Consider the following 24,078-nt stretch of genomic DNA (forward strand, 5'->3'; position numbering starts at 1 on the left):
TGCTGGGTTAGACAAATAGGTAATGGATGGGTAAACAGAAGAAAATGCTGGGTTAGACAAATAGGTAATGGATGGGTGAACAGAAAAATGCTGGGTTAGACAAATAGGTAATGGATGGGTAAACAGAAGAAAATGCTGGGTTAGACAAATAGGTAATGGATGGGTGAACAGAAAAATGCTGGGTTAGACAAATAGGTAATGGATGGGTGAACAGAAAAGTGCTGGGTTAGACAAACAGGTGATGGATGGGTGAACAGAAAAGTGCTGGGTTAGACAAATAGGTAATGGATGGGTAAACAGAAGAAAATGCTGGGTTAGACAAATAGGTAATGGATGGGTGAACAGAAAAGTGCTGGGTTAGACAATATGGATTGAAATTTAGACAAATAGGTAATGGATGGGTAAACAGAAAATTGGGTTAGACAAATAGGTAATGGATGGGTGAACAGAAAAATGCTGGGTTAAACAAATGGCAATACAGAAAATATTGTTAGAATTAGAAGCTGAGCTTGATACTGAAAATAGAAAAGTTGAAGTGAATGTTCACACAATTGATAACACATGGTAGATTTAAAAGCTGATGTGGTATGTTTATTTCTGTGTGAAGTCAAGTCGAAGACTGCAAATTGACCTGAAGAAATATTGGAGATACAAACCATAGTGTTAAAAAATAAATACAGAACATCATTCAAGCTTCTCCTCATGTTTTTAAACAATAATCTAACTCAAGAAAAGGGAAACACAGTAGCAATATCATCATAACAGGACTATTTTTTATAGATGAATCTTGTTACGATATCAGGTCTCCATTACACATCATTATAAAATGATTGAGAGGGTTCCTAATATCAGACATTATTACCATTGTGGCTGTTAACAGAGGTACTCATCGGTCAAATCATTGTCGCTTCTGTTTTAAAATTTAATAGTGTTCAGGTTCTATTTAACCGAGGTACTCATCGGTCAAATCATTGTCGCTTCTGTTTTAGAATTTAATAGCGTTCAGGTTCTATTTATTTGTCTTGTTTTGTTTATGAAAGTGAAGCGACTGTGATGAGGTTCTGGCAGTACACCTTTGTTTTAGCACCAATCAGAACATGTCATTATTCCTTATAGTCAGACTTGTTTCATTGTTGATTCCATGGTGGAAGAACTAATTGTTTTATAACCAAATGTTTAAAATTTTATGCGAGTAGAGAGGAACAATAAATTCCAGCAGATTATATATATTTGTGTTTGTTTTTAGTTCACCTGGTCCCAAAGATTATTAAGGTTGCACATGGAACGGCATCCGTCCTTTAACTTTTTTTTTTTAAAAAAGTTAATACTTATCATCAATGTCTGAGTGGATTTTGACCAGATTTGGTCAAAAGCTTCCTTGTGGGAAGAGGGTTAAAATTTGTATGACTTAATGGTCTCTGCCCAAAGAGGCCAAGGAGGCAGGATACAAAGTGGACAATTGAGCAAATTTTTCACAATCTTTTTTCATCAGTAGGAGTATTTGGAGTTTGTTCAAAGTTGGTCTGAGCACCCTTGTGGAGAGGAGAACCAATTTTAAATGAATGGATTACCTGGCCTCTTGGGATCAAAAGGTAAGAACCCAGATGAAGATCTAAAGAAAATTCTGAAACATTATCCTTCTTCTGTTGGAGTGACAGTATTATTGTTGACATTTATTCAGAGGAATCTCTGGAGGCAAGGGAGACTAACTTGGTGTAAAAAGGGGGTCTGAGCCCATTGGCAGGGCCAGAACAGGAGATAAATGAAGAACTTCAAAACCGTTCCGTTGGGATGAAGATATTTCAATCGAATTTGGTCAGAAACAGCCTAGGGCTAAGAGGAATAAGCTTTGTATAAATTCTAGGTCTTTGCCAAGTGGTACCGGAGAGCTGGGACGAAGAGGGGAAATGTAGTCAATTCTGAAAATTCCTTCATCTTCTGGTGGAATAACAAAAATTAGTTCAAACTTTTCCCGAAGAATCCTTTGGTAAAGGGAACTCAATACTGTGTTAATCATGGGATCATCCTACTGAAAGTAGAGACATTTTCATGTCGGTAATTTTAAAATAGGAATATACAAAATGTTTTTTCTGTGCTTTGAAATGTAAAAAAGTAGGTACTCTATTTCAGTAGATTAAAATGAGTTTACACATCATGCAAGTTCCATGTAGTTAGACTATCCATTCTATAACGATAAAACACTCTACACGTAATCACTACAAGTCGTTACCTCGCCAAGATTTCTATACCTAAAGGATAAAGGACTTCTTTAATTTAAGATATTTTGTATTGACATAGCCGTTTAAAAAGTAAGAGGAATAGAAGGGCACCTTACCTAACCCCCAATGGATTTTTTAAATCCGTCATCCATGACAAAAAACTTGTCTACAGCTAGTGCGCCTAAACTACCAACAAACCGTGACAGAACAAATGCATGCTTTTTTTCCCATTCAAACTTGTGTCAATAGTAGCTGATGGCCAATGTATTTGCAATCTATCTTTTTCATGTCACGCTTATCCCAACTTGATAGAGGACGGTCTCTCAATGTTCATGGGAGGTAGCACTCAACAGTAGGTCGGTAATCACTTTGGAGCTCTCACGGGAAGAAGAGTTGATGGTAGACTGAAATCCGCATCTCCATGTGTACCGTCAGGACGTCAAGTCTGGTTCATTACAGGCGATTAACGGCAGCCGAAACGGCACGAAATATCGTTAGTAATGGAAACCGTCGGATCCACCAAAACTGTGAGAAATACACAGCGAGAGGCAAATTTATGCCCACGTCGCTAGTACGTCGATTTGCCATTTACATCTCAACGTGTGCCCAGACGTGACCCTATGAGGAATGATTCTCGGTTCATGTTATTTCGATCAGATTGTCGTCAAAGTGTGTACAAGCATCGAGATGTCTTACAGCCGCTTCAGTGTTTGAGTACGACAAATTTGAAGGTGGATCGGTTATGGTTTTTGCGGAGAAAAGACACCTTTAGTGATCAGAAATGTGAATTTAACGGTCATACGCTATCGAGATGAGAAGCCTCATCTCGTGCCTTTCATTATAAGACACCATTTCACCTCTCAGCATGATAACACTAAGCCACATGTTTGTATGGACTTTTTTGCAACCAATAACATCGTCCCTATCGATTGGCCTCCATATAGCCCAATCGAACACTAGTGACGCTATAACTGTTCGGGGAGGGCACGCACGAAATATGGATCGCTCTGACAACTACCGTTATTTCAACATTGTGTTAATTAGAGTACCCAAAGTCATGGCGGCCTGATAAGGACCTCATTTGTTTAAAGTCTCAGAAAACAGTCAATTCGAATTCACTATTGCATTTTACATTCAGGCATATTGTACATAAACGACATTTCACTGAAGTTGGCGTTGTATCTCCTTTTCCACTTATTATACAACTTTATAGTAACACCTGACATAACGTTATACCTTAAGTGACGATATCTCGTGTCCATTCTACAACTGTATACATACACCTTACGTGACGTTACCTCGTGTCCATTCTACAACTGTATACATACACCTTACGTGACGTTACCTCGTGTCCATTTTACAACTGTATACATACACCTTACGTGACGTTACCTCGTGTCCATTCTACAGCTGTATACATACACCTTACGTGACGTTACCTCGTGTCCATTCTACAGCTGTATACATACACCTTACGTGACGTTACCTCGTGTCCATTCTACAACTGTATACATACACCTTACTTAGCGTTACCTCGTGTCCATTCTACAATTGTATACATACATCTTACTTGACGTTACCTCGTGTCCATTCTACAACTGTATACATACACCTTATGTGACGTTACCTCGTGTCCATTCTACAGCTGTATACAAACACCTTACGTGACGTTACCTCGTGTCCATTCTACAACTGTATACATACACCTTACGTGACGTTACCTCGTGTCCATTCTACAACTGTATACATACACCTTAAGTGACGTTACCTCGTGTCCATTCTACAACTGTATACATACACCTTACTTGACGTTACCTCGTGTCCATTCTACAACTGTATACAAACACCTTACGTGACGTTACCTCGTGTCCATTCTACAACTGTATACAAACACCTTACGTGACGTTACCTCGTGTCCATTCTACAACTGTATACATACATTCTACAGTCCATTCTACAACTGTATACAAACACCTTACGTGACGTTACCTCGTGTCCATTCTACAATTGTATACATACACCTTACGTGACGTTACCTCGTGTCCATTCTACAACTGTATACAAAGACTTTACGTGACGTTACCTCGTGTCCATTCTACAACTATATTCAAACACATTACTTGACGTTACCTCGTGTCCATTCTACAACTATATACAAACACCTTACTTGACGTTACCTCGTGTCCATTCTACAACTGTATACATACACCTTACGTGACGTTACCTCGTGTCCATTCTACAACTGTATACATACACCTTACTTGACGTTACCTCGTGTCCATTCTACAACTATATACAAACACCTTAAGTGACGTTACCTCTCTTCCATTCTACAACTGTATATAAACACCGTACTTGACGTTTCCTCGTGTCCATTCTACAACTATATACAACCACCTTAAGTGACGTTACCTCGTGTCCATTCTACAACTGTATACAAACACCGTACTTGACGTTACCTCGTGTCCATTCTACAACTGTATACAAACACCTTACGTGACGTTACCTCGTGTCCATTCTACAGCTGTATACATACACCTTACGTGACGTTACCTCGTGTCCATTCTACAACTGTATACATACACCTTACGTGACGTTACCTCGTGTCCATTCTACAACTGTATACAAACACCTTACGTGACGTTACCTCGTGTCCATTCTACAATTGTATACAAACACATTACTTGACGTTACCTCGTGTCCATTCTACAACTGTATACATACACCTTAAGTGACGATATCTCGTGTCCATTCTACAACTGTATACATACACCTTAAGTGACGTTACCTCGTGTCCATTCTACAACTGTATACATACACCTTACTTGACGTTACCTCGTGTCCATTCTACAACTGTATACAAACACCTTACGTGACGTTACCTCGTGTCCATTCTACAACTATACAAACACCGTACTTAACGTTACCTCGTGTCCATTCTACAATTGTATACATACACCTTACGTGACGTTACCTCGTGTCCATTCTACAACTGTATACATACACCTTACTTGACGTTACCTCGTGTCCATTCTACAACTGTATACAAACACCTTACGTGACGTTACCTCGTGTCCATTCTACAACTATACAAACACCGTACTTAACGTTACCTCGTGTCCATTCTACAATTGTATACATACACCTTACGTGACGTTACCTCGTGTCCATTCTACAACTGTATACATACACCTTACTTGACGTTACCTCGTGTCCATTCTACAACTGTATACATACACCTTACTTGACGTTACCTCGTGTCCATTCTACAACTGTATACAAACATCTTAGTGACGTTATCTCGTGTCCATTCTACAACTGTATACAAACACCGTACTTGGCGAATAAGCGAAAAAACGCTACGTTAAAAAACGTAAAAGCGCCAGGCGAAAAGCGCTAGGCGAAAAAGCGCCACGCGAAAAAGCGCTAGGCGAAAAAGCGCAAAAAGCGCCGAAATTTTACGCGAAAAAGTTTTAGCTATGTCGTTTTTTATATTTTTCGCCAGCACTTTTTCGCTTTTTCGTTTTTCGTGCTGTAATAAATACGCGAAAAAGCGAAAATGGAATGCTTAATTTTCGCTTTTTCGCGTTTTGAACTGCGAAAATGGCACTGATCAGCCACCATAGGCATCTGATACAGACTTAATGGACAGCATGAACCTCATCATTATGGTAATATCAGTGATTGGATAGCATGTTCACAATGACAGAAACAAGATGGATGTCTGAATTCGACATTTAAATTAACAACATCAGAGACGTTTAATAAACGTCACTTACATGTTGTGAGGCTGAAAGTGAATAAACAGAACAATACATGTTCGATATCACCAGGAGTCGATTATACATCGTAATTACCTGAGCTGTAAGCTGAATCCTAAACAGCTGTACATGTGGTGATTAATCAAAAAAATTCCAGGTAACGTGTACAGGATAGACGCGTTTCTTGGGGAAGCAAGCAGGCATCATTGCTATCACAAAACATTTCTATTTAATGCATACAATTTTGGTTTGACATCGTTATTTCGTGTGTCTCTCCAATTAGATGCTTTCTGACTTTTAAGTACAAACTTCTGTATCAAGCTGTAAATCAAGCATTACATTTATAATGAGAACAATTTCTACGAAAACACAAACTGTAAAACTACAGACAGGTATATTTCTTGTAAAAGGCAATCATATTATGCATACAAAAACATAAAAACAATATTAGATATACAAAACACTTTATTTTAAAGAACATACAAACGGAACGGCACAAACAGACAAAAAGCCATGTATAAATCACATGGACTGTAAGCTTAGGTGATCACTGCAGGATTCTAACGATAATGTAGGTTGATAAAGGATGTCTACTGTCGGGTAAAACGGGCTTCAACTCATGGGACTAAAACATATAGTTAAAACGTTGGATTCAAAAGACAATTATCAATGCAAAAAAAGGTTATTAAAGCAGTCAGGAATGAGTGATTTCGCGATGATAACTCGAGGCGCAATCAGATAAAAGGTCATTGACAAAGAACATCCTTCTGCCAGTGTCAATATAAAATCTAGTATGTGTCTCGGCCTTGGTCATTGATTGTTTAACTGTATGATTAAACATCTACAACTCTACGATACATGTAGGACGGGTTGTCAAGGTATCGCACGGAAAATACCAGGTATACAAGTAAAAAGAAATAGGTGTGATTTGGTTTGGTTTTATCATACTGACTATCCTATAACGATCATAGGACTGTCTCCTGTAAGCGAGTCTTGTGAGAGACTGCGATATGTTTGTGTAAGCCTCTTTGTGATAGTGCACACCCAAAGCCGAGTTTATAGTGTCAGCACAATGAAATGACAATGCTTTGCTGCAATAGTTGTTGCTAAGATTACATTGCATATCTTGACACTAAGATGATATAGACAAAAACAACGATGGATGACCATAATACATTTATGAACTCATACTATCCTTTGGGAACAGGTGTTGGGCGAGTGGATGGACACATGTCAAATGTCATTTAACGTGGCCAGGGAAACGAAATGGATCTGAACGAAACTGAGAAAGCAGGAATAATAAAAAAAACCATCAACAATTATCATTAAGTAAGCTGTACATGACCGACTTGCTAACAGGAGTATAGATGTATCTTCGGTTTAAGTCCCTCATGGGAATTTAAACCTAGACGACTTCAATTATGTCATCCAACGAAATCCCAATGTCCCAGTACAAGATTCAATGTAAATATAGCGACCTTGGAACAGCCAAACAATCAATATTTCAGTCTAGTTTTACATTGGCAAAATCTGTATCCTGAATTTTGCGAAACATTTCCAATGTTTCGGTTGGTAGCGATTGGATGCTTGAAATATCTTTTTGGGGAATTTCTAAAATTCCAATACCAGAGTCTGGTCTGGAGATGTTGCTAAGCAATGCGTTCAACAGACAATGCATGTTTGAATTGTGTCGTAACGTAGAGGGAACCACAGCTAGGCCACTGTTGTTATATACTTACTGACACCCTGGTATCACTGTGATGATTATATGATATAGTTTCTTGTTCAAATTAACTTATTTAATGCTGTTATAGTATATACAAATACGTGAAACAGACGGGTGCTTATAACGTTTAGTAAATAGTACTGGAAGATACACGATATCAAATAATTTGTCACAAGGCTTCTATTACGGTGAAAATAATGATCACATGTACCCGGAGAATCAGATGATTGTGGCACTATAGATAAAACTGTTCTTATTAAGAGTACCTTTAAGACCAGAATTACCCTGAAAGGCGTGGCGATTTGAATTAGTGTTTCTATATTGCGTTTGATGACATCAATTAAATAGGTAACGAATAAATGAAGTGTCAACTTGGCACGCGAGTACAAGATCAATGACTAAAGAGATTGAAGATTTGAAACCTGACATTGCAAGACTGATTATCAGCAAATTGTATGACATGACAATGTATTCAGATCGTGTCTTTTTCCGAAATATGATATTCTAAATGAGTAGTTAGTTGCTAATATCTTCCATAGAGATAGAAAAATATAATCAGTACCTGATACTTTCTATTAATAAGAATTAATATCTATAAGTTAATTCGGTTTATCATATGAAGATCAAATCTATAGATAACTTATTTTTGAGTTGTCTCCCTTGTTCAATCGGTTTTGGAAATCTTCTATAAGGAGAATGGATAAGTTTCACGCGCCATACTGAGGTCACGGCGACCTTCAACCAAGATCTGAGCCTTTTCATCCAGGAAAAGTTTAAAAACCCAACCCTCCCACCCCTTATTCAACTTAAATGTTGTTTATGACTGTCAGTGTCTGCTGTCCTTTTTCTCCTTTTGTCTTTTCAGATATGGTCTTGCCAGCTTTTCCTTGTCATGGCTTCAACGATTAGTTCCAGGCAGATTTTTGCTTACCACAACATATTAGGCTGTCTGTATCTTTGTTGTTAGTAATATCAAATAATATTTGGTGGAATTTTCTGTTCCCAGTTTCCATCAAATTTTCAGGCTATATATATTTTTGAAGCCTTGGCCAATAAATGCCAATCACTAAATTAATAAATCAAGTAGAATTCTATGTCTGTGTGTTTGTCTTCTGTTTGATAAGTGATGGTTAACAGAACGTCCACACAGGAAATATCAAAAGATCACCACAAATAGACAGACAGAGAAGTCACACAGATAAACATTCTACAACACCTGTTCAGTTCGAACAGAAGCGACCTCTGGATCCTCTTCTATCATTGTCTAACCTTTCCATCACACTCAATGATACTACAATAGCAAAACACGGTTAAATTCCGAGAGTGATCGGCGATTCATGGCGATATCTGGGCAGTAGAGTCTAAGAATTTTTTTACAAGAAACCAAACTGACAGTGAAGATCAAACGGTTCCGTCTGTCATCTATCAGTAAATCAATGAAAATATAGCAAATAGTGTGTAAGGCCTGTAGATATATTTAATTGGCAGTAAGAATACAGTGTACTTAGTCCGTATTTAATGTATAACAAACAAAATAAGACAGATTCTGATACATTTCTGGATGTACGGTGGACAAGAAATATTACAAGGTTTCAACGAGAATTTTACCGGGATAAGTTATAATCATTTTTCTGCGATTTACAGCAGACAACCGTTTAACGATACCGACACACATTATTACGGTATCAGATTTGATACAAATACGCTGAAATTAGTAGCATTTCGCGGTATCGTCTCTGGTGACATATTGATCTGACATCTATCTAACGAGACCAAGTGTGTAGATTGGTGAAGTCATCACAGCTGTAGGACACCATAACACCTGGACATTTAGGATAATGAATACCTATACAGCATCCCACCAGGAGGTATAGGTCTGAGTATATATATACACCATCACACCTGGAGGTATAGGTCTGTGTATATCTATACACCTGGTGGTATAGGTTTGTGTATATATATACACCATCACACCTGGAGGTATAGGCCTGTGTATATCTATACACCATCACACCTGGAGGTATAGGTCTGTGTATACATCATCACACCTGGAGGTATAGGTCTGTGTATATCTATACACCATCACACCTGGAGGTATATGTCTGTGTATACACCATCACACCTGGAGGTAAAGGTCTGTGTATACATCATCACACCTGGAGGTATAGGTCTGTGTATGTCTATACACCATCACACTTGGAGTTATAGGTCTGTGTATACCTTTACACCGTCACACCTGAGTGTGTAGATCGCTGTTGTATACTTGTTCATCATATCTGAATATACAGAGAGATGTTTACCGATATATCCCACACGGCTGTTACCGAAACATCACTATCTCAGGCATCAGCAGGGGAGTTCACATAGAACAGTCCAATGGAACCCATTGTAGGACTTTCCAAGAAAATCCAGATCTAATGATTTATTGTATGGATTCTACAGAGAAAAATCATTACATTAACTTCATTAACAGGATCTAGATGTTTCTTATTTTTACAATGCGTTTCATTTCGCAAATTCAACATATATGGGATTGTTTGGCGCTTACTTTCAGAAACTCAGTGATGTGAAATTACGATACAGACTTAGACACTACGCAGGTATCATTGACATCTAGTGGATTATGAAGATACTTATTTCCATAATTACTTTACAACTAACCATATGTGGTGGAGCGGATTACCGCTTAGGGATGCTGAGTCCATTAAAGCACCCTCGTTTAGGATGGACCAACAATGCAGCCGCCGCGACCATTGCTATAGAAACAGCCCAATCAGAGGGGATTCTGACAGGTCATAACATAACGTAAGTTTATTGAACAAATGTCTGTTGTCTTAGAGCCGTGTGTAGTTATCACTTTGTCTGATAAAAATATCAGTTGATTGACTATGATAATGATGTCCGAATTTCATCATCATGGTAGACTATGGTGGTAAACTTGTTACAAATCTTATCAAAAACACGTGACTGCACTTGTTCTTTTTTCAGTCAACAAAACTCGGGTGCATTTTTCTAGTTATGTTTATATATGTGTTAAGCCAACATATTTTGCCATAGGTTCTCCGATCATGTCCTGGCTCTTTATCCATCACACACATTATATATAGAACAAGAATGTCTATTAGAATTTTTGAAATAATATGTAATATGTTAGAGACGAGGAAAGTTAGGGAAAATGACGAGAACTAATAAAGATTTGTGTGGCTATGTAGGTGTGTATCTTCTCTGTGTAATATTATACCAATATTTTAATGTACTTTATAATTAGCGGGCCTTGGTCATATGTGTGTGCTTTGATTTTCGATTCTCTGTAATATTGAACAATTTTTAAAAAAAAGTTCAGTTCAAAGCCAAACTGGTTATATCACAGATTTATATATAAAGAATAACACATTCATTACAAGGAAGATATTTTACATGAATGTAAAACATCGGAACAGTACACACTTTACATACAGATATTGTAGGGTACACTAAGGCAGTAGTATACAAAAAGTTCAAAAACTGAATAAAATGAACTTACCACTATCATTTGAACGACCCGGATGATGTGGAGAAAGTGGAATTAGCACGCCTAATAATATCTAACACGAAGAAACTTTACAGCATCAATACTGTAAATAATGGTATCAGTCCACTAACAGACAAGCACCAGTCATTTAATCAAAATATCTTTTTATTCTTTTTCCTAAATTTCATTCAACTTTGTTGTTTAAGTATATTTATTTTTGATCAAGGTAACACAATGGATTAGTTGCAAGTAATCACGCCTTAGAAACGTCCCGGAAATCAAATTATATATTAAATATCAATAGTTTTAAAGAAATTAATTCAAACTCACATTCGATGAAACTAGTTAAAATAGAAAAACAAAAAACAAAAAAGCAAAAAAAAAAAAAAAAATTCTTCTGCGTCAACGACGATACCCAACGTGTAAATCCTGGCCAGTCAAAGTTAGTGATATCTCTTTCCCTAATAAGAATAGGGTAAACGACAATGGTCCAGTAGACATTCTCACGAGCATCAAACAATCCAGACTTCATGTCGCATGATAAAGTAGAGAATTCACAATCGGGTATTTGTGACAACATTCAACCTTAATTTGTATAGACATCTGTCAGTTTTTGATATCTTAATCCGACATTGTGATATCGATAATGAAAATTTAATCATCGAAACATCTGCGCCATGTAAACAACATAGATTGGGGAAGCTAGAATGTTACTAATAAGAAATGGCAAAATTCACAAAAACGAAATCGTAATTTATGTTCCGTAGAAAGTTGTTTTTGGTTTCCTTGTATGAAAAGATCGGGGAGAGCGGCTGATGCAGAAGAACACATTTTATCGCTGATTTCTGATTCTGGTGTGTCTATGCAATGGACATAGTCGGTACCTTTCTTCTTATTTTAATACAATGCATCATTGATATATCTAAAGGTGGAACGGAAGGAAGTGTCATGGTCTTTACGGCGTTTTCATAACTTCATGTTATGAATACAAAAACCGGTAAGCCATAAGAGAGGCACAGTCCTTGACGAATAAATTGTCAACAAGAAAATCAATCATTTTTATTACATCCTCCATTTCTTTCTTTTATATATATATATTTTTTATTTTCATTGTTACCGCCATTGATCTTTCTTTGAGCAGAAAAGGAAAGCTTCTTTAGTTTGGAAATAGGTATGATGGTGGGCAAAATTCTGATAGAAAAATGTTATTTAAGACGTTCTAGATTGCTGAAAATTTTTTAGAAGTCTTTAAACTCCACATGGCGTTAATTTGATGAAGAATAGGTGAACAAATAGACGAGCTAGCAATAAAAAGCTGATTCTAGGAAATCTTGTAAGGTTTACGAGTACTTTAAATAAAATCATTTATTATTCATAAAATGGTATTCTGAATAGTTGTATTACTGAAACGATTTTGTTTTCATTTTACATTTCAACCTCCTAATTCTTTGCAATGATGATAAATGACTGGATTTAATCCACACTGAAAGTGAATCAAACGCAGCGTACCCTCATTTTACTCATTCTCTCGCATACTTTTCCATGCAATCTACAATTACCTTACACTTCATATTTCTATCTATCAATGTAGGAAGTTTCGTGATAGTTTCTGCCCTTCTTAGAAACCTCTTATCGTGTAAATACGACTTCTCTTTCGGATTTAAAATATGACGGTTGTGTAAGACAAGAGGCCGTGTGATACCGTTTCCTATATGCATATCTCCCCATAATGTTAGATATGATATTTATAATGTTAGATATAGAGGATATTTGGTTGTTTCATGTTCGATAACAATATTTCACGAGTGCGAAGCCCCGATTAATGTTTAGTGACGGAAAACAGCTGTATTTCAGCACGTGAAATGATTCGACAGAATTAATTTCTCATTTACTTAATCGTTTCATTCAAAATTATATATATCTATAAGTTCACTTGTTTGTTGCAACAACGAAATTTATTTTCGAAAATTTAAGAAATTGCATTTTATATATCTATTGATGTATGGAACTATATTTCCACGCGGAGCAATTATTTTGAATGTGAGTCATTTGGTGCCATTCAACTTCAACGTCAGGTACACGAATATTACATATCCCTAACAAACCATAGAAATTTCAACAATCTGAATTTTCATTTAGTGTAGATAGAATTTATAACCAATGTCATAGAATATAAGCTGCATTTTGGCTCGGTACAGAAAGACAACCATTGCTCGCCAATGGCTCGCCTCTTGTGTCTTTTGTCACCATCATCAAAATACAGCTTATCTTTTAAGACACTAACCATGAATTCTTCATACAACACGTAAATATGATGGTGGTATAAACACTTTCTGTTGACCGATTCTCTCGTGATGCATGACTTGACGGTTGTTTTAATCTGTTGTAGCGTTGTATGGCGAGACGACAAGTGTAGTAGTCTAGGTGGTGCAGGGAATGCAGTGTTGCTGAGGGACGTAGATGATGTGGATGTTTACATTGGACCGCCGTGCTCAAGTTGTAGGTTACCCACAGAATCTTGTTGTCTAGAGAATGTCATTTGCCATGTTATTAAAAAAGGAAATAACATACTTGGGGATTTGTAGAATTATAGTTTATTTACAGATTAAATAATTAAACACATCAACAACATGATTAATTTAACTATTGAACTATCGTATTCAAATGTCAGACATCAACTGAAAATATTAACGAGTATATTTTATCAAATTATGAAGTTTTTTCCCTGTTTTTTCATTATTAGAAAGAGTTTTCCGAAAATCACAAGCATCTAGGAGATCTATTTTTTTTTATAATTTTTTATTTTTCAAGATTTTACACGTTGAACAGGACAAATACACTCACACCCTCTCACACATCCAACCACAGGTGCACATATAGTCATTGCGTGTCAAACAAGTACACTCCATTCAAAAGAATCATCAACATCATCATCAACATTCAAAAATGCATGTGATCATTACTACTATTATTATTATTATTATCACCATACATGATAATCCTCATATATCACAATCAATATTATTATGTTACACACTAAATAATGCATCATCATCATCATCATCATCATCATCATCATCATCATCATCATCCTCAAAAACATGATAATCTTCCTCATCATCCATTTCAACATATATATCATGATCAATATTACTATCATGATTATTGTACATACTAAATAATGCATCATCATCATCCACATTCAACAATTCATTATCATCATCAAATCAAGATTAATACTTTCATAACCATTATGGAACCTTCTGATTCATAAATATCACAGTAAACTTTTGTTTGAAATGCACCCATGCACACATGCATAAACACACACACAACCATAAATTGACATCAACATACAGAAATGAGGAAATGAAATAGAACTTTATTAGGGATAAGAAATTTAAAGAGAAAGAAATTGAAGAAAATGAAGAAATAGTAAAGTGGATTGTTGGGTGAGATGGTAAAATAGGTTAGAGTAATTTAATCTTTTAATGTTTTTCTTTCTTTATATCTGATTACTCGGTATGTTCAAGGACTGTTATGTATATAATTATAAAAAATTATAGAAAAAAAAAGAAAAAAAGAAAAACTAGTAATGCGATGGGTAATAGATCAAAGTGTGTAGATCAAAACTGTATTAATTTTTCCCATTTTTTCCATTCATTCTCAAATTTACGTTTTACTTTATCATCCTTACCATTAGCTATATATTTTTGTATCATATAATTATCTTTGATTGTATTAATTAATGCATGCAAGTTTAGTGAACGGTGTAAGCATCTCATTTTATAAATATACTGTTTGATAATAATTATAATCTCATTGTCTACTCTGTTACTCGGAAGGAAGTTTTGATGTAGGAGACCAAGAATGAAAGTTTGCTTGTTTACTGAGAAAGGGATAAATAGAGCTTCTAACAAAATATCAAGACTCTGTAATAGTCTTTGTACTTCCTGACATTCCCACAGCAGATGACTGATTGTTTCGTGCTCAGAGTTACATAACACACAAAGAGGGGAGATAACTATTCTAATTTTAAAAAGAAGGGAATTTGTTGCTAATGCATGGTGGATTACCCTATACTGGAACCACTGGAACTTTGTATTTTTTGTTACATGGAATGGCATTAAATAGTACTTATCCCAAGTTTGTTTATCTATATTATCAAATATACTATTCCATTTTTTGGTACCCGATGGTAACACGTTACATTTAATTAGAGTATTATAAAACCTTTTTGACCCTTTTTTGTCTTGAAGAAAGATACGTAAGGTGATTGGTATGCAAGGATAGATTATAGAGGGGTTAGATATAGTATCTGATGCAATAAATTTTTTGACTGCAGAGACCAGACCCTGGTATTGTAAAAAAATTGTATTTATTTGATATTTTCGAATAAATTCTTCCCTTCCATAGAAAACACATCTGTTGGTATCTTTGATTAAATTAGCTATGATAGTTATATTCTTCTTAAACCAACTCTCATAAAATACTGTTTTACCTCCTATCTTTATTTTATTGTTATATCAAATTGGGACAGATAATATATTACTCTGAAATAGCTTATCCTCATATTTTGTGCTAAGTGTACCCCAAGCTTTGAAAACATCACACCAAAATTTGTTTTTGCACTTTTTTATGCATAAATGAATATAATTATTACCACAGTTTGCAAGAAGGTCAGTGTCAATATAGGTTTTTAGAATTATCTGCCATTTCTCAGTACTGCGATAGAGTCTCCTTATCCAAGTCAGTTTCAATGCATTTATAAAAGCTACAAAATTGACCATCTTAAGACCACCATTAGCATAGTTTTGCATAACTGTATCCCGTTTGATTTTATCTGGTCTTCCATCCCATAGAAAGTCAAAAAGTAGAGAGTTGAGTTTAAACAGAAACTTCTCATCTGGATTAGGTAATGAAATAAAGAGATGATTAAATTGTGATATAAGCAACGACTTTATAATGTTTATTTTTCCTATTGGAGTTAATGATCTTCTATTCCATATTTTTATTAGCGATTTCAGTTTAGTGAGTTTTTTTATCAAAGTTTAGTTTCGGTATTTCATGTAGATTCACACTAAAATCAACTCCTAATAATGTAAATCTTTCTTTGCCCCACTGTAGGTTAAGTTCAGGTAAAAGTTTATCCTCATTATATTTTTTACTTCCTAGGAGATCTATTTAAGGCTATAGCATGTGATATAATAAAGCGTCGACGTAACGTTGTTATCAAGATACCATAGTGACGTTGTGTTATTGTCTTGTGATCTAGACTGTATCTATACTCTTATGAGTATCAAGACCGCATCATTTTTTCTGTTCCGTTTATCCGTGTAAGATAGATACCAACATTGGTACACATACAGCTACAAAACTAATGACGGCGTTATATAGTTTCTGGTTTGTCGACATTTCTAGGATCATATTGACTATCGTCATATGAAATTATTGACAAAAAATGCATGAAAATGTTCATTGTATTCGAAATGGGCCCGAGTTTACTAATTATGTATCAAAGTTTTGATATAACTACACATTTACAGTTTCAAAAGTAATGGTCCAAGTATAAATTATTGACTTACTTGGCCATGCCATCAGTCCTACCTCATCCCATTCTACTGTATTAAGTACATTTTTACATCTAGTTAAAATCCATGTCCATGGGAAAGAAAGATCCGTTACTTTATATACTGATACAGCCCCAACTCAATCGGTCTAGTTTTTATATTACCCGTTCCATATAGTTTAACATGCATGTTTTATCACTGTATGTTTATATCAGCCACAGAGCCTGTCGGATTGCTGGCATCGTTTTGGAACTTTCCGATTCTTTCTCAAGCGTCTTCTGATCCAGGTCTTGCTGACAAAAGTGTATACAAAACTCTTGTAAGACTAGGACCTCCTTTTAACAAACTTGGCAATGCAATGGTAGAACTTTTCGAGTACTTCCAATGGAGAAGAGTTGTGGTTATTTCCAGGCGAAAAATTGACAACAAAAAAGTCTTCTGTGACTTCTCTTCAAGATCCTACGAGATACCGTTCCGCGCGAACAACATCACGATTGCTGACAGGATCATAATCGATGACGGGATATCAGAAGCCGAAATAAACGATTTACTCATCCGAGTAAAGCAAAGGGGGAGAAGTGAGTATACACCAGCGTTATGTCTGGTCAGTTAGACAAAACGTAAGATGACTGACATAGATTATGATAATTATCTTGTAAGGCATTGCCTTAATTTGTTGATTTTATCAACCAATGAAATTTAATACACTTCTGCCAGTTTTGTTTTTTAGGTTGTTTGCATATAACTGTGAATACGATTTAAAAAAAAACTATACTATACATTTCAGACTGACTCACAAAATAAGAAAACACAAACAGTTTGAGGGGAATGAATGTTGTAAATACTCGATTCGATGATAAGTATCATAAGTGTTTATATCTAAACGAAAGGTGTCCTACAGACGGGGACCTTCACTAAATTTGTTTACGAGAAATATAAACTAGAATTACCATCCGGAGGATAACTAATACTTTCCGCCCCTTCAGGTGAATAGAGTTTATACATCAATCAGTTTCCAATGATCCATATGCAACTATTTGACTAATATCACCGATATAGCGGTATAAAATTTGCAGGCACATGTACATAATACTGGCGTGCAGTTTCATTGAATTCGGTCCACAACTTACAATTTCTTCCGTCGCATTTGGGCATAATCGGAAAATATCACAACCTGTGTATAATGACCTGGTCACTATGGCGATCAAATGCAATTTGACGGTTCTGGAAACAATTTGTTAAGTCAATTCATAGGCTTTCATGAGTGAAATCATTCGACCAGGTTTTATTAAAGGGAATCTTTAACGACTGATCAGCTACAGTGTTATGGGTCATCACAGAGAAAAAAAAACTTGTGTTTAGAGAACTGATTACTATGACAACCATTTTTACACGTCAGATGTTTTGGGAAAATACACCATTGTAAATTCCATTCTTCAAAGCCCTTACGTATTTATTTCATCATAATCTGACTATATCTCAATTTTGACCAATCAAAAGTATACATTATATTTCCATAGTTTCGGCTCCGGAAACAAATGGATTTGATACAGTACACCATTTGAATAAGTTTACTAAAGCTGATGTAAGGCCATTTGAGTTGTAGGATACACATAGACTTGTGTATAAGGACCTTGTTATCGTGACTACCGAACTTTCTGGAAAAAAAATCTGTAGACGTATCTACACAGGGTCTTTAACATTCGTAATAAGGTATGACAATAAACATATTTTATTGATATTGCAAAACAGATATATTGGTGAAAAAGTAAGACAAACTATTGAGATAATCTTCTATCTTACTATCATATCTTCAGTTGTGATCCTGTGCTCGGAGAATTTGGAAGATAAACGTCGTATTCTGGTGAAGGCCTATCAGAAGGGTATGATGAATAGCGAGTATGTCTATATCACACCAGATCACCTTCCGCCCTCAAACGTGGAAACTCCATGGGTACGAGGTGATGGGCTGGATGACATAGCAATGGAGGCTTACAAATCCGTGTTTCAGGTATGTTATTCACTTCGTTTTTACTACTGATATAACGAACCATTGGTTGTGTTCACTGCTGAGAGAGCCACAAAAATAAATATTTACATACGGAACATTTGTATACTTACTGCATTATTAAAAACATGAGATATGAGTGTTGTAGAATTATCTCTTAATGTGTAATCCCAGGAGGAATATGGTATGTTAACACTTGTCATCATAGTAGGCTTATCTTTACACATGTAATCCCTGTAGAATCATCTTACCTAATGTAACCCCTGTACAATTATCTTACCTAATGTAACCCCTGTAGAATCATCTGACCTAATGTAACCCCTGTAGAATTATCTTACCTAATGTAACCCCTGTAGAATCATCTGACCTAATGTAACCCCTGTAGAATCATCTTACCTAATGTAACTCCTGTAGAATCATCTGACCTAATGTAATCCCTGTAGAATCATCTTACCTAATGTAACCCCTGTAGAATCATCTTACCTAATGTAACCCCTGTAGAATTATCTTACCTAATGTAACCCCTGTAGAATTATCTTACCTAATGTAACCCCTGTAGAATTATCTTACCTAATGTAACCCCTGTAGAATTATCTTACCTAATGTAATCCCTGTAGAATCATCTGACCTAATGTAACTCCTGTAGAATCATCTTACCTAATGTAATCCCTGTAGAATTATCTTACCTAATGTAACTCCTGTAGAATTATCTTACATAATGTAACCCCTGTAGAATTATCTTACATAATGTAACTCCTGTAGAATTATCTTACATAATGTAACCCCTGTAGAATTATCTTACATAATGTAATCCCTGTAGAATCATCTTACCTAATGCAACTCCTGTAGAATTATCTTACATAATGTAACCCCTGTAGAATTATCTTACATAATGTAATTTCTATAAAATTAACACATATTATCCCAATCCCTTACAACACCAACGAAAGGAACACATGTAGACTGTTTAGGATACCATCATTGTAGCCAAATTACCAGTATTTATTACTGACGTCACATTAAATGTACCTGTACATCGAGAACACGCCCATAGTTGAGAAGTGAAAGTAACATTTATATCCATAAAAACTCATATAATTATTTTCCGGATGAACAAACACTAATACAAATAATAGAACAGAAAAATAAGGAAATACCATCTTGTTTGACAACAAATACCTTTTTCTTCCAAGAATCTGAAAATGGCGTAAGCTATTTATAGAAGTGCAATGTAGAATACCACACTCAGGAATAGATTGGTTTTCAAGCGTAACGTCAAGCTATCTGACGTCATAAATAATTTCCCGAACGTTTTGTCCATGTAATTGATTAATTAATTATCATATGTATTTCACTTCATACTCGTGAAAAAATATATATTCTGTCACATTCGTGAAACACGTGAAATGCGTGTAATATTAAAAAGGAGCCATTAGATATATCTTGTATAACATATAAGATTTATACTTTCTTATTCTTGTTGTTAGATGTTGTTAAGGATTTTGTCAATCAGTCTTGTTATTAAATGCTATTCTTAAATGAATATTTTACGACTTACTGCTTATATTGGTGAACCGTGATAATGAACTGAAATTAATTATGTTTCCTGCTACAAGACTGATGTCCGACTAATTATTAAACAGAATACTTCATTATCATCACGGAAGGCATCGTTAAAATGATTTGTATACATTAATCTCCATAAAGTTTACAGGCCAGAATGCCCAATATCAGGTATCAATATAACCATGACTGCAGTCATGATATCAAAGATAGTTTGATTTTACAGAGTAAATGGCCATCGTCTTTATATTTCGCATATTTGGAACAGAATTTTAATAATAGATTAATAGAGGTTACACATCGAATGGCTGTTTTTATGGTTTTTCTTTCAATCGTGTTAGTTATTTCTCAAAATTACAAAAAAACACGACCTGTTTCTTCTACCATGAAAATTATATTCTGAGGATGAGCTGACATTTTCTTCACCAATACGTGTTTCAACCAACCGTCAGCGTACCTACTGCAATGGTATGAGAGTGAGAAAGCACAAGTATTGTGGTAGAAATACAACTCTAGATGAAGCTCCACTGCGTATGATCGTAATAAAAAAAGTCGCGATTGAATCATTTTATTTTTAACCCTAATTCAGAAATACCTCCGTCGTCCATACACTCACCGGCGGTTTCGTCGTCGGTTGAAGAGAATGGTGTCAAAGACACACAGGTGTATAACACTCTGCAATGCAATTTTAAATCGAGATACAGTGCAATCAAATAATTAATGGAAATGCTTGATGCAGCTGTTTTGTCCTTCTAGGACTCGTCATTAACGCGAAGACCTGTTTTTAAATTCTAGAGGTGACTGAGGACAATCAAACTTGGTCGAAAGAAATGTAAGATTTTTCACAAACATATATATATATATATGTGGATGAGGAGGCGTACTGGTCCAAAAATTCCGGGGAACTTAACGTCCAGCAGTGTCTACCAAATGTACTCTCAAAAATTGTACAAAAGGCACGAGAGTGAATTGCACCTTTCAATACAGATCAAGTATTAGATGGAGTAGATTTACATAATTAATGAAACTGTATTTCAACTCTTCACACTGTATTTCAACTCTTCACACTGTTTTACTTAACCACTTACAAATACCAAATTAAATGACTATTTGACATAGTTCTCACTGGAAATTCCTTACTTCAGCCTTTCTGATGATTAGCTTAATTTTCCTGCGTGGACCCGTCACCGAACCGAATCATAACACCTAGACTTATTACAGGTATCGCAGCCAAGCCTACCTCATTCTTCATTATCGATTTTATGAATATTTCTTGGTAGAACATCTAATGACGGATAATTATTTACGTTAATGCAGACTTGTAAATACGATAACGGATATGACAGTGCACTGTGGTTTGTTTCACAGGCTATATAATGTATATCCTTCAATCGGATGTGAGTAGACATCTATTTGGGTTGGTATAGGAAACATTTCCGGAGGGATCCATTCCATTATATGAACATATGATTCCGTAAAACATAATGGAAACAAAATCAAAACACATTAAGAACTTCTATCAAAAACGATTATGTCCCCAACTGATAGATTAATGTTAAAGCTTGATGATATGTTATGGGCATGTTGTTAGCGTTAAAACTATTAAAAATACAAAGCTTAAGTTTTGTATCGATATTTCATGATATAACGACTTTAGTCTAGTGTTGGTAAATGGAGTAAGATCCATGCCAATTAAGAGGTAAATAACGATATTGAATATTAATGATATAAATATTGATAATATAAATATTGCCCAATAGTGATATTACAGACCAAGACGGAGCGTCGTTGATAAAATTGTGAAACGGGGCTGTCAGCATTATTTAGCATCATACATATTTAACATTACTATTCTTCATGTTCCCTAATTTAATTATAAGGTATATGTCATACGTTATCAAACTTACTGTTCTTTATGTTCCCTAATTATAAGGTAAATGTCATACGTTATCAAACTCACTGTTCTTCATGTTCCCTAATTATAAGGTAAATATCATACGTTATCAAACTTACTGTTCTTTATGTTCCCTTATAAATATCATACGTTATCAAACTTACTGTTCTTTATGTTCCCTAATTATAAGGTAAATATCATACGTTATCAAAAACTAATTATAAGGTAAATACATGTTATTCTGTTTTATGTTCCCTAATTATAAGGTAAATAAATATCATACGTTATCAAACTTACTGTTCTTTATGTTCCCTAATTATAAGGTAAATTTCATACGTTATCAAACTCACTGTTCTTTATGTTCCCTAATTATTAGGTTAATATCATACGTTATCAAACTTACTGTTCTTTATGTTCCCTAATTATAAGGTATATGTATCTAATTATAAGGTAAATATACGTTATCAAACTTACTGTTCTTTATGTTCCCTAATTATAAGGGTTATCAAACTTACTGTTCTTTATGTTCCCTAATTATAAGGTAAATATACGTTATCAAACTTACTGTTCTTTATGTTCCCTAATTATAAGGTAAATCATACGTTATCAAACTTACTGTTCTTTATGTTCCCTAATTAATTATCAAACTTACTGTTCTTTATGTAATTATAAGGTAAATATACGTTATCAAACTTACTGTTCTTTATGTTCCCTAATTATAAGGTATATGTCATACGTTATCAAACTTACTGTTCTTCATGTTCCCTAATTATAAGGTATCATACGTTATCAAACTTACTGTTCTTTATGTTCCCTAATTATAAGGTAAATATCATACGTTATCAAAATCACTGTTCTACATGGTCCATTAAAAAAGTCATAAGTTATCAAACTTACTGTTCTTTATGTTCCCTAATTATAAGGTAATCATACGTTATCAAACTTACTGTTCTTTATGTTCCCTAATTATAAGGTAAATCATACGTTATCAAACTTACTGTTCTTTATGTTCCCTAATTATAAGGTAAATATACGTTATCAAACTTACTGTTCTTTATGTTCCCTAATTATAAGGTAAATATACGTTATCAAACTCACTGTTCTTTATGTTCCCTAATTATAAGGTAAATATACGTTATCAAACTTACTGTTCTTTATGTTCCCTAATTATAAGGTAAATATACGTTATCAAACTCACTGTTCTTCATGTTCCCTAATTATAAGGTAAATTTCATACGTTATCAAACTTACTGTTCTTTATGTTCCCTAATTATAAGGTAAATATCATACGTTATCAAACTTACTGTTCTTTATGTTCCCTAATTATAAGGTATATGTCATACGTTATCAAACTTACTGTTCTTCATGTTCCCTAATTATAAGGTAAATATACGTTATCAAACTCACTGTTCTTCATGTTCCCTAATTATAAGGTAAATATACGTTATCAAACTTACTGTTCTTTATGTTCCCTAATTATAAGGTAAATATCATACGTTATCAAACTTACTGTTCTTTATGTTCCCTAATTATAAGGTAAATATACGTTATCAAACTTACTGTTCTTTATGTTCCCTAATTATAAGGTAAATGTCATACGTTATCAAACTTACTGTTCTTTATGTTCCCTAATTATAAGGTATATGTCATACGTTATCAAACTTACTGTTCTTTATGTTCCCTAATTATAAGGTATATGTCATACGTTATCAAACTTACTGTTCTTCACTGTTCTGTTTTCATGTTCCCTAATTATAAGGTAAATATCATACGTTATCAAACTTACTGTTCTTTATGTTCCCTAATTATAAGGTATATATATCTTA

General features: G+C 34.8%; 1 protein-coding gene across 1 annotated transcript in view; it reads left to right on the plus strand.

Moving 5' to 3' along the window:
* The first annotated feature begins 10,398 nt into the window (after positions 1-10,398).
* The window catches only part of LOC132554393 (atrial natriuretic peptide receptor 1-like), a 35,394-nt gene continuing 21,714 nt past the window's right edge, over positions 10,399-24,078 (plus strand). The window contains exons 1-4 of the mRNA XM_060218704.1: positions 10,399-10,511; positions 13,607-13,716; positions 17,003-17,365; positions 18,605-18,798. Of these exons, the coding sequence (XP_060074687.1) occupies positions 10,399-10,511; positions 13,607-13,716; positions 17,003-17,365; positions 18,605-18,798 (780 nt within the window). The remainder of the gene's footprint in view (positions 10,512-13,606; positions 13,717-17,002; positions 17,366-18,604; positions 18,799-24,078) is intronic.

This window comes from Ylistrum balloti, unplaced genomic scaffold (genome assembly GCF_031769215.1).
Source record: "Ylistrum balloti isolate Yb309-2 unplaced genomic scaffold, AGI_CSIRO_Ybal_v1 Utg369640, whole genome shotgun sequence".
Taxonomy (NCBI): Eukaryota; Metazoa; Mollusca; class Bivalvia; order Pectinida; family Pectinidae; genus Ylistrum; species Ylistrum balloti.